The following is a 13,194-nucleotide window of genomic DNA, read 5'->3' on the forward strand; positions in this document are numbered from 1 at the left end:
GTCTTTTTTTCCCCCCTAATCTCTATTAGTCCTGTTGAGTAGGAAACCTCTGCTGTATTGGATTAGAAACTCTGAATAAAAGGGGCCTCAGGCTTGAGACTGCGCTGAAGAAATGGAATGCCTTGAAACTTCAGAAGAGCTGTCTTCTTGGCCTTTGGAAGTCCTTGGTAAGAAGACCAGAGAGAAGGAACCTGCCATGAAGTTGATCCCCCTGCTGTACCCCGGGAGGGATCATGGTATAGTAAAGTGGACACTGGGCGGGGAATCAGCATACCCTAGTTTGGGTCCTCATTCTGCTATTTGTAGCTGCACAACCTTGGGCAAATCAATGGACTTTTCTGGGACCCCATTTTCTCACTACAGAAACGAGCCAGTGGGAACCAATCTATAGTCCTTACTCTGAGATGCACATCAGAAAACCTCTGGGGAGACTTTTTAAAATACATGTATCTGAGCCCCTTCAGATTGAGAACCACAGAACCAGAGAATATCTGAGGCACTCAATCTAACATTCTAAGGTTCATCTATTCTATAAAGTGAGTTAGAAATATAAATGATGAGAGACTCAAGGAACCCCAGAGGCAGGGCAGGGAGAGAAAAACGAAACTTTCTCCGGGGAGAGGGTGGTCAGAGAAATTGAATCCAGGTGTGATAAGAGATCATTCATTAAGTCAGTATTTGGGAGACAGTGCTGCCCAGTCACTAATAACAGCAGCAGGTACCTGTGTGCACCCAAGTATCTTGAGGGGTGACCATGTTAGGCACTTGTGTTAAGACACCAGGAATCCTAGGATTCCTCGTCCCATCTAATGGGTGTGACCTACACAAACCCACAATTACAGGACAGCATGGTAAGTCCTATCACAGAAGTTTGTGCAAAGTGCTGCAGCAATACAGAGAAGGAAGTGGCCAAACATACCAATATTATTGGGGGGTGCTGGGAAAAGCTTCGTGGAAGAGGCACTATCCAGCTGTGTCTCACAGTGCCACGAGCAGGGAAGACAGGTGTTAAGACCACTTCAGACAAAGGGAACTGTATAAACAAAAGCCCAGAAGCATAAAGGAACATGGCATCAGTAAAAATGTGGCATGAGTGAAACCTGTGTTTATGTGTGTGTGCGCACATGCATGAATATCTGTGTATTAGAGAGGTCTCTTGGCAATCAGACTAGAAAGATGGGTTGGGACTAGAATGTGAAGATTTCTTCTCTCCCCACCCCCGCCCCATTTTTTCACTTTGAAAAGTTTCAAACTTACTTAAAAATCTAAGAGTACTACAATAAAAACTTGTATCATTTTTAGATTCACAACTGTTAATATTTTTTAACATGTGCTTCATCTCTATATATACATACACATGCCCTTTTTTCTTTTGCTAAACCATGTGAAAATATCAAATCATTTCATTCCTAAATACTAAACACTGTATGTTCTAAGAACATTCTCCTATGTAACAATGAAGCGTTCTATATACCATTGCTAAGAATATTTGAATTTTGTCCCTCAGATTTCTAGACAGAGGGATATGATCAGATGTGGAATTTGGAAAAAACTCTGGTGATTTATATGGTGACAGGGTTCACTAGAGTGGGGAAAGTCCAGAACTAGTTAGGAAGCCATGTGCAATGAAGGAGAGATGATGAGGGTTGATATGAAGCAATGGAAAAAGAGAAAAAAAAAATCCAAAGATATTTTGGGCAGAAAAGTGACAGGACAATTTGGGTGCAGAAGATGAGGCAAGAGTTGAGGAGGACTCTAAAAATTCCAGCTTGGAGGGGCTAGATTGATGGTGACATCAGAAGTGAGACAGGAAACACATGGAGCTATTTATCCCATCTCCTGAGTGAGATTTATTTAGGAGAACCATTAGCAACACCTGAAAATGGCTCTAGCTGTGCCCAATGCACACAGCTCTAAGCAGTACTAGAACTATGGTACAAAAGACATCAAAGGGAACAGGACACCCAGAGGGACTGGAGGAGCAAAAAAAATAAGTGATAGGTTAGAGAGGTAAACAGTTCTGAGACAATGAGCTGAAGTGGGAGTACTTAATATGAAGAGTACTTAAGAAGGGTACCCTAGAAAGACAGGACAGTGTCAATTCCCCAAGGCAGGCAGGGCTTGAAAACAGAATTAGGTCACTGTCTTTCTTCTACAGAAATTCCATGAGGTAAACTGAAGATAACAAAGAGGATCAAATTCACTTACTGATTTACTCAGTCAAGAAACATTTACTGAATGCCTACTAAGGATAAAGCTCCATTTCAGGTACCAGAGGAATACAAAGACAAATGCGAACTAGACCTCAGGACACTCACAACCTGTAACTGAAGGTAAAAACGGCCAGGAGAGAGATAAACCATCATGTGCAGAGATAGGAGTTTCATGCTCTATTTAATTTCAATTTCAGATAGGTTTATAACTTCTCTTTCGGGGACAATCCCTGAAATGAAGTGAGTCCAGCATGCTGCCCAGAAAGACAGGCAAACTGAGCCATCAGACTGGCATTCTGGCTGTATGCTCCCAGGCAGCTGATGAATCACAAAACTGCCTAAAGCACACACTCCATGTACCCTTGCTACCTCCTGAGACCTGGGGTCATGACACTTGCACAGAGAAAGGAAAGCATCTACTAAAGATACATCTCAGTTGGACCCTGCTGAAGTTCATGAGCCAATCCCAAAATGAAATTGCTCTGCCTTCTAAGAATTTAGCCTTCTCTCACCTAATAAACAAATATCCACTCCAACAGCTTAGGACATTCAAAAACTTTCAAAAGAACAACTGATATCTGGGAACAAACATGTCTTATTTTAAAGGCCTCAAGCCCAAGGAATTGCTCTATATTTACACTCCACCATTCATATCATTGGCCACAAAACTATGAACTTAAAGTGGTCCTTGCCTTTAAAACAATACCTGTGGATAGCAGTGAGTGTTAATTCTGACCTAGAGATGCAAAGTATAGCAAAATTTTTACCTCATGGTAAAACAGAGGAGTTTGAAGATTTCTGTGGGGAGGTAGGGCGGAGAAGGGAATGGAATTACAGAGGCCTGGAAGAGAATTTCCAGAAAAACTAAAGTATGTATAATTCTTATTTTTACCACCCTTTACAGGGTTAAAGTCTTTGTTAGTTCAGAAACATAAAAGGCCTCATGTATAAGTTGTTGGGGTTTTTTTTTAGTCAAATCCATTAGAAGATGGGAAAGCCTGGAAAAAGAGAGAAAAACTTGAGGGTAAAGGAAACAATTTCTCATTTCTTTTTCTTACAATATTTAAGACAGAGCAAACAAATATGCTCAGAATGAAAAGGGCTACCTCTCCACCCCACTTTTTCTAATACATATAGAGGGCTTCCAGAACAGTCTTCTGTTGTCAGTTACTTAGTGGACATGCATTCGGCCAAGGGGCAATGATAAGCACTTTGGAGACGACAAAGAGGGATACAGCGGATCCAGCCCCGAGGCAATTCACCTGGAAGGTAATCAATACTCACGAATAACAATGATAAAAAAGAGAAACAGTAAGACCCAGAAGAAGGGTACATATAAATTACTAAGGTACTTCCAGCTAGGGACAACTGGGACCCGCTTCCAGTATGGGGTGGAAGGATGTAAAGGAAGTGGGGCTGTGACATAGTCTATGTACCACCCGGGGCAAGACACAAGACAGGAAGAGCAAGGCATTCAGCGTGGCTGGAGTGAAGAGTATGTGAAGCAAGGCTGGAATGTGATGTTCGCCGAGTGCTTACTATGTGCCAGGCACATGGGCTAGAAGGTTTCACATATTTACAGTTCAAGAAGAGCTAGAGGAAATGACTTTGGAAAGGTAGTCTGGAATGTGATCAGAGAGGACCTTGCAAAGCAAAATGCTGATTCTTTTTTTTTTTTAAAGATTTTTTATTTATTTATTTGAGAGAGAATGAGAGAGAGCACGAGAGGGAAGAGGGTCAGAGGGAGAAGCAGACTCCCCGCTGAGCAGAGAGCCCGATGTGGGACTCGATCCCGGGACTCCAGGATCATGACCCGAGCCGAAGGCAGTCGCTTAACCAACTGAGCCACCCAGGCGCCCGCAAAATGCTGATTCTAAGAAGAAAAGTAGAATTTTACAAAGGAGTCCAGTTCAGCCCACAGCTCCTCCACCTCTTTCTAGGCCCTCTGCACCACCCCAAGAGGCAGCTCTGCTAGAGAGGACAGGAGACCTTGAGGTGACAGGAGGTTCATCCTTATTCTGGAATGGTGCTAGCAAGAAATCATCTGAAGTCCTGATGAGACAACTGGCATTCCAGGGACCATTGATAAACTTGGAATTTCTTAATACTCTTTCCCACCTAGTCTCCAAGGCTTGGAAAGCTTAAACCTGCTCATTGTGAGCCACAAGGTGGAGATGTCTGGCAGGGCAGAACTGAGAGGAAGTCGTTTAGCCAGCCTAAGGTTACCATTAACACTTTGAGCCACTGCCTTGAGCTAATTTTTATGTTTGTTTTTTAAGTTTGGTTGAAATGTCACAAATGGAAAAATTAACTAAAGCGCCAGGGTTAGCCACAAGACTGGACACACCTGGCTGCAAACCCAGCAAAAGAAACTTACTTCATTAGTAGGAGAGGCAGAAAGTGAAATTTACATCTGAAATGTGCCTGCACCAGGAGAAAGTGCTGAGGCCAAAGGCCTGTCTGTTTTTACAGCTGTGTCAAGTCTTAAGTTCTCTACTCTTACCAACACTCAGGAGTGAGGCAAGGGCCCAAGGAAAAATGGTCTCCAACCTCTTCAGCTGCAACTCAGCTCACAAAGGTTTTTAAGAACCAGTTAATGAAATAAAACAAGACCAGATGAGGTGATATAATGAACTTTATTTCCACAGCTAATTTATATGTTTAAATCCCAAATAATGTGTTTTTTTTTTAAGTCAGAACGCTCTAAATTATTGATGTGATTTCTGTAACCTCAAATTTAACACTTGCATTTTATACCGGCTTCACTAATGATATATGAGTCTGCCTTGTTTTTCACAATAGTTGGGCTCCTAAAAAGCTGATAAAAAGCATAAATTTTTTAATAAAAATTTCCCCACCAAATGAGACTGCAATTCTAATTTCAAAGGAGTTCTTGATTCAAATTTCTGATTCGCCATTAATTCACAAGTGGTTCCACTCAAAGTAATAGCCTCTAAGAATTCTTTGGCATGAAAAAGATCACCACTACACTGATCAGTCTTATAAATTCTACTTTTTATATAAGTTTTCTTAAAGATGTACACTTGGGATGCCAAATTACACAGAGACAGATTTACAAATTACCACCTTCAAATCAGATTTTTTGAGGCACCCCAACTCAAATTTTTAAAAGAAACTGAAGCACTGAGGAGGAGAGACTTGGCAGCCAGGTCAGAACCAGGCCAGACTGGCTCCCTACTACTTTCTCCAGCCACATGTCCCTAACTTTCCCATTTCTTTAGGTTGTACACACACGCAAGACTGAGAACCCCTCTACACACACAACCACACTCATAACAGAAGTGGTTAAAATACAGTTTTCTTGCCTGTATAAAGGGCATCTGTTTATACCATGAGTTTGGAATAGGGGTATGGGGGGACCAAGTCAATTACAATAGAAAAGCAGTAATAGCAATTCCCCAACTCTTCCAAACATCTGTTATTTTTAAATCACCATCTTTTATTTATAGTCTTTGTGACTGAACTGGGGCTTGACATTTCTCTTCATGCAGGTGAGTTTACAAGTCTGTAATGCTTGGGGAGCATTATGGATCATCTAAAACCTTGCTATTCAAAGCGTGGTTGCCACATCCTCACCCTGCTCCACCTGTGGCACTGGCATCACCTGAAGCTTTCTAGAAATGTAGACTGACTCTCTGGCTCCACCCCAACCTACTGAATCAAATTTGTATTTTAACAAGATCCCCAGGTGGACTACAGGCACATTAAAGTGTGAGAAACACCGATCTAACACACTTCTCTATAAGACATCGTATCTAGAAAAATTCACAAAGAAAAATGGTTGGATAAAATGAAGGAAAAGAAAAAAAGAAAAGGAAAAACTAACTCCCACAGGACTGCACTGATGCACACATGGTCTAGAAACAAATAAATCAAGCATCATCTATCTGATAAGTTGGCTTTAAAATAGAATTTCAGAGGCTGAGATTCAATTTATTCATTCATTTCAACAAGTATTTATTCATCCAATGTTTACCATGTAAGCAAAAATGTGTGGTTAAAACAAGTCTCCTGCCTTTATAAAGCATGCAGTCAAGTGGAAGTAACATTATAAAGTAACACAGAAGGTTCAAAGTGCTGGAGATTGTGATGGAGATATTTATGGAGGTCCAAGGGAAATTCATGGGGGGGTTAATAACTAAAAGGTTCCTGTAGTTCAAGAGTCAGTAATGTATGGCTCATTAAGCCATGTGACCCACATGGGTCTAGCAGTCCAACGTCCAGGCAAGTTCAGTCAATAGTGATAAGAAAACACAGGCTAACTAATTAGAAGAGCTACTGTGTCACTGAACGGCAGTCAGCCAAGGCTGTGGCTGGCCAGGGGGTGTCACTGGCTATCATTAAATGATTTGGTACTAGCAGCACCACCGTATGTCCACTGGGTGCTGCCACAGAGTTGGATACAAGTACCTGAGGGTATGTGGGACACTCAGCTACACAAATAGCTTCAAGGCTGCTGATCTACTCTGGGTAGCAAAGACAGCAGAAAGGCCTGACAGTGAAAAAAATGAACAAGGAACCAAAGAACACACAAAGACAGTATTCACTGACTCCAAAACAAATGATGATGATGCTGACAGCAGCTAAAATTCTGACATATGCTATCCTCTTTTTAGAATGAACAGAAACGCCAATGGTCTACTGTCCCAAAGAAAGGCATGTATATGTCACTGAAGACATCTTAAGATGAATTCATGTCCACTGTGCTTCCTATGTTTGCAGTTCCTCCAAAGATACGAGAATTTGGAAATACCCTCTCAGTAGGAAACCATCATCTCCATGATTGAGCCTCAAAGACCACACTTTTACACATAGAGTAAGCACATGATACCATTAGTCAATGACACAGGAGTGTATGAAAATAATTACAATAAATACAACATGGGTGACGACCTCCCACTTAACTCCCATGGAGCACGGAAAAATCTCCAGACATATTGCTGATTGAAAAAAATTAAGTACATATTAATTGCTATTAGTACACGGAGGACAATATCATGTATAATCAAATATACACACACAAAACCAACAGTATATATTTTCTATAGATAACATAGAAGAAGGCCTTAAAAGATATACACCAAAGTGGAAACAGTGATTACCTCCTGGAAGGAGGTAACTGGCCAGGAATGAGATTGATGATTAAAGGGATTTCCGTCTTAGTTGAAACATTTTGAATTTTAAAAACAATCGTAAAATAAAAACATATCTAGTATAGGGACACCTGGCTGGCTCAGTCATTGGAACAACTCTTGATCTCAGGGTGCTGAATTTGAGCCGCACATTGGGTGTAGAGATTACTTAAAAAAAAAAATCTTTTAGGGTTGCCTGGATGCTCAGTCGGTTTAGCATCTGCCTTTGGCTTGGGTCATGATCCCAAGGGATTGAGTCCCATATGGGGCTCCCTGCTCAGCGGGGAGCCTGCTTCTCCCTCTTCTCCCTGCCTGTGCTCTCTCTCACTATCTCTGTGTCTCTCTTTCAAATTAATAAAATAAATAAATAAATCTTTAAAAAAATAAAAAATAAAAATAAAAATAAATCTTTAAAAAAAAACCATATCTAATATATATTAAGTTCAAAAGCCAGGATGCAAAACTGTGTATGGTTAAGCTCATTTGTGTTATGTTAAAGAATACGTATTTATAATTTGCATTTATATAGGAACCAGCTAGAAGTATACACATCAACTCCTTTTTTTTTTTTAAGATTTTATTTATTTATTTGACAGAGAGAGACAGCGAGAGAGGAAACACAAGCAGGGAGGGGAGTGGGAGAGGGAGAAGCAGGTCTCCCGCCAAGCAGGGAGCCCGATGCGGGGCTCAATCCCAGGACCCCGGGATCATGACCTAAGCCGAAGGCAGACGCTTAACGACTGAGCCACCCAGGCGCCCCAAGATACACATCAACTCTTAACAATGGTTACTTTTGGGGGGTTGGAATAGGGAAAAGACACTTGTCTTTACATTAAATGCTTTTTACTTTTTGATTTTTATTCTATGAACATGTATGACTTTTATAGAACATATATAAACTGTTTACTCCTCAGTCTGTAGGGAGAACACTGTAATGAAAAAAAACCAAAATAACCCATTTTGTGACCCCATCTGATGGTTCTGCTTTAGATGATCCTAAGCTGGGAGGCAATGAAATGGGAGAAAACAAGGTTTACAATCTACTAAAATATGGTCTGGACACAAAAATATGCAATATACCCAAAGGAAGATTACTATTTATATAAACAACTGTATTCTAATGTTTTAGTTTCATTTTTCTATTACCATTACATTCTATGTTTATATATATATATATATATACTATATATCCCCCTTTCTCAGGTTAATTATTAAATGTACTAATGTACATTTTCATTAGATACCTTGCCAAATTATTCTAGGTTGTTAGTGATCAAGGAGCTTGTTTTTCAGTTTCTGAGGACAGTGCAGGCATGATGCCAGGGTATTTCCATCAGAACAAATTTAGAGGAGGACTGGTTCAAACATTGAATTGGTGTCAAAGGCATAGCATCCTAAAGCTCAATTATTATTTGATTTCCTCCATTCAACAAATCCAACCCTCTTACCACCATTACTTGGGCTTAATAATTCCATTTCCACACACAGGATGTCCTTGCATTGACAAACCATAATATTGTGTGCAAACACATAAAGTCTCCATAGAGGCACAAACAACTCTAGCTGAATTACCACCTGACATTAGGCAGCATTACACAGAAATCTAAAAGCAAAGCCACTCTAGAACACATAAAACATCAACTCAAGGGTGCCTGGGTGGCTCGGTTAAGCGACTGCCTTCGGCTCAGGTCATGATCCTGGAGTCCCGGGATCGAGTCCCGCGTCGGGCTCCCCGCTCAGCGGGGAGTCTGCTGCTCCCTCTCCTGCACCCCCCTCTTGTGCTCTCTCTCTCTCTCAAATAAATAAATAAATAAAACCCGTATTAAAAAAAAAAAAGCATCAACTCAAGTCAGGCAATCCCTCATTGGAGTTTTCCAGGACCAGAATGGGACAGCATTTCACTTACCCCCATGACTCTGCCACGCTGCTCAACATCCTCCCACATAAAATGAACTATGATCCGACACATATATTTCCCACTCCGGCCTTCCTGCTTCATTCGGACTAGACACATCCTGGGTGGGAAGAAGATATAAAGAGTAACTGGCTGTTTGCACTTTTTATATCACATATTCATACTGAAGGTCAGCTCATCTGAGTAATTTCAAGCAAAGAACACAGAATAAAAAAACTGGAAGTGATCTTATTTAAAAAAAAAAACAACTTTCATTGAGGTATAACACAAATACTATAAAGTATACAAATCTTAAGTGTATAGCTTGATAAATTACATATTATATATACCTATGTAAGCAGCACCCAGATCAAGATGGAGATTTAGAGCACTTCAAAAGATGCTCTCATACATGCAAGGGACCCACATTTAGTTGTTAGAAGCTAAGCAAATCAAAATCTTTCATTTCACTGAATGAAAACAGGAGCCCTACACAAGGAAAGTAATTTGCCCAACACCACCAAGTAGTCTATAAAGATGGGCACAGTGCTGTGCTGTCCAACACAGAAGCTACTAGCTATATGTGGCTACTGAACACTTAAAATGTGACTAGTTTCAACTGCCATGTGGCATAAGTTTAAGATTTCAAAGATTTAGTTCAACAAAAAGAATACAAATACCTCAAATTTTTTAAACTGCTTACATGTTGAAATATTATTTCAGATATACTGAGTTAAATAAAATTATTAAAATAAATTTCATTACTTTCTTTTTACTTTTTTAAATGGAGCTACTAGAAACTTTTAAATTCAATATATGACTTGCGTTGTTTGTTGGACAGTACCTATCTAGAATACAGATCACAGAAAGTATTATGATTTCACCTGTGTAATTATTGAATCGTTTCCCCCATTAGAATGTAAGCTCCATTGAAGGTAAAGATCAAGTCTGGGCTGTTTTTTTTTTAACCATTGTATATCCAGGGCTTAAGTAAGTATAGTAGGCACTTCATATTTATTTGCTAAATAAATAAGTGAATAAAACATCTCAGGGCTAGTTAAGGGATTCTTCTCCTATACCACATTGCCTCTAATCAGTCCATAAAGGTCTCTGCTTAAGACCTTCCATAAGAATATAAGAATTGTATTCTATTTTATTAATTAGTAAATATATATTATACTTAACTATATATAAGAATATAAGCAGGGTCATCAACTTTCCAAACTAGTTCCTTATCTCACTCTTAATGAACATCCTTACTTCTATTATCTCTCACTTAATAGTTTTTAAGCGGCTACAATAGGACTACTCACCAAAAGACATTTCCTGCTATAATTATGGAATATTGGATCTAAACTGACAATTCTGTCTCCATATACAATTAATCCTGCCCATTAAACTCTACTAGCAATAGTATGGTACAATGGAATGATTCCAGCCTGGACTGCCTCAACATCTCTGTTAACAACTAAGATGGAGAAAAGAAAACATACTTATCAAATCTGCAGATGACAAAAAGCTGGGCAGGAAGACAAATATGCTGGATGACCCAACCATGAGCCAAAAATACTTCAACAGACTGTTTCAATGGGCTGAATCTAACAGAATGAATTTGAAAAGGCGTAAATCTAAAGTCCTGCACTTGGGTCTTAAAGAACTGTAGTGGTACAGGATAGGTGAGTCATGCCCATTTATGTATGAAAAAGCTTTATAGGCTTAAGTTGACAATTAACTTCAAAGGAAGTCAAGGTGATGATGAGGTTGTCCCCCAAATTAATGTGATTTTAGATACAGTAATGGAAATATAGTATCAAATGTGCAAAGTGAAATTTTTGTTCCATTCAGCACAGGTCAGACTCTACCTGGAATAGTGTCCATAGTTTTGAACATTATATTTTAAGAGACAAGAGGAAAAGATGAAAGATCAGAAGATATATAGCCTTGGAGAAAAATAGGAGAGTTTCCTAAATATTGTAGACAAGTGATTAGACTATTTGTCCAAGAGTTAGAATCAGAACCAACGGGTGAGCCACAGAGAGAGAAAGTATTCCTCAACATTGAACACTGAAAGAAAGAACTTTCTAACAGGAGAGTTTCTGAAGATTCAAATAATGGAATGAATAAGCCCAAGACAGAGAATCTGCCTACTTCTGAAGGGTGAATAAACGCTTTGTGAGAACTCAGCTATCTGACAGGTTGACTACATGATCTTTAACATCCCTTCCAACCATGAGATTTGTTGATGCTGTGATTTTAAATTTGTAACCTCTAAACCCAGTTAGTGCCTAAGAAATAACACTTTGTAACAATAAAAACAGGTCATGGAAAAAGATTTGACTACTTCACATGACACAAGATATATTCCAAAGCAGAAACAAACTCGGGAAAGGTCAACAGTCCTTTTTCCTAAGATTTTTCTCAAAGTTAATCAGGTCGCTCATGTCAGCCTCTCACCTGAAAAGACACTGTGAGTTTTGATGCTTACATGTCGTCAGAGGCCAATTCATCAACAGCAATAGTGAGGTAATGGAATTCTTCATTTATTTGAAAATTCTGTAGTTTGTTAATACACCTGCCCTCTGAGGTTTAAAAGGCACAGATTTTCTCAGACCATAAAGTATGTATTATACTATGCTCACCTCAAGTGTAGCTACCATCTGTCACCATACAACCCTATTACAATACCACTGACTATATTCCCTACGATGTAGTACCTTTTATCTCCATGACTTATTCATTCCATAAACTAGGACGCTGTATCTCCCACTCTGCTTTACCCAATTTGCCCATCCCTCATTCCCTCCCCTCTGGCAACCTTCAGTTTGTTCTGGGGATTTATGAGTCTGTTTCTGCTTTTTGTTTATTCGTTGTTTTTTTTTTTAGCTTCCATATATAAGTGAAACCATATGGTATTTGTCTTTCTCTGACTTATTTAATTTAGCATTATACCCTCTAGGTCCATCCTTGTCAAAAATGGCTAGATTTTATCCTTTTTACGGCTGTGTGTGTGTGTGTGTGTGTGTGTGTGTGTGTGTGTGTGTATCTTCTTTATCCATTCATCTATTGATGGCTTTAGTTGTTTCTAAATCTTGGCTACTGTAGATAATACTGCAATAAACACAGAGGTGCATATATTTTTTCAAATTCATGTTTTCATTTTTGGGGTAAATACCCAATAGTGTGATTACTGGACCAAATGGTATTTCTATTTTTAATTTTTTGGGGAACCTCCATACTGTTTTCCACAGTGGCTGCATCAGTTTGCATTCCTACCAACAGTGTATGATGGTTCCTTTTTCTCCACATCCTCACCAATACTTGTTATTTCTTGTCTTTTTGATTCTAACCATTCTCACAAATGTAAAGTGGTATCTCACTGTAGTTTTGATTTGCATTGCCCTAATGATTACTGATGCTGAGGATCTCTCCATGTGTCTGTTGTCCATCTGTGTCTTCTTTGGAAAAATGTCTTCATGTCTTCTGCCCATTTTTTAATTAGATTATTTATTTTGGGGGAGTGTTGAATCATATAAGCTCTTTATGTATTTTGGACATTAACCCCTTATCAGATATATCATTTGTGAATATCTTCTCCCATTCAGTAGGTTGCCTTTTCATTTTGTTGATGGTTTCCTTCACTATGCAAAAAGTTTTTTCTTTTGGTGTAGTCCAGGGGTTGCTACTGTCCACACTTTATAATTGAGGAAACTGAGTCTTAGAGAAGTAACTTGCCCTGAGTTACAAACCTAGTCAAAGGTGAGATCTGAACCCTACTGTTTCTCTGCCTCCTTTAACGACAAGTACAAGTCTTACGGAATCCATTTACTGTAGTTTCCATTTAATCCTCACAAGGGCAGTAACAGTTTCAAAACTAGCATCACATTAGAAATAGCATATCAGAGGGGAAAGACTGGCTAACCTGAGGCAAGCGTAC

General features: G+C 39.3%; 1 protein-coding gene across 3 annotated transcripts in view; it reads right to left on the reverse strand.

Annotated features, from left to right (window-relative positions):
- UQCC1 (ubiquinol-cytochrome c reductase complex assembly factor 1) overlaps window positions 1-13,194 on the reverse strand; it is a 95,900-nt gene that overhangs the window by 34,672 nt on the left and 48,034 nt on the right. For all 3 annotated transcript variants that reach the window (XM_028118799.2, XM_028118798.2, XM_028118800.2), the window contains one exon: window positions 9,273-9,381. In XM_028118799.2, the coding sequence (XP_027974600.1) occupies window positions 9,273-9,381 (109 nt within the window). The remainder of the gene's footprint in view (window positions 1-9,272; window positions 9,382-13,194) is intronic.

Source organism: Eumetopias jubatus, unplaced genomic scaffold (assembly GCF_037043125.1).
Source record: "Eumetopias jubatus isolate StellerSeaLion01/CBP00866 unplaced genomic scaffold, mEumJub1_p1.0 scaffold_9, whole genome shotgun sequence".
Classification (NCBI taxonomy): domain Eukaryota; kingdom Metazoa; phylum Chordata; class Mammalia; order Carnivora; family Otariidae; genus Eumetopias; species Eumetopias jubatus.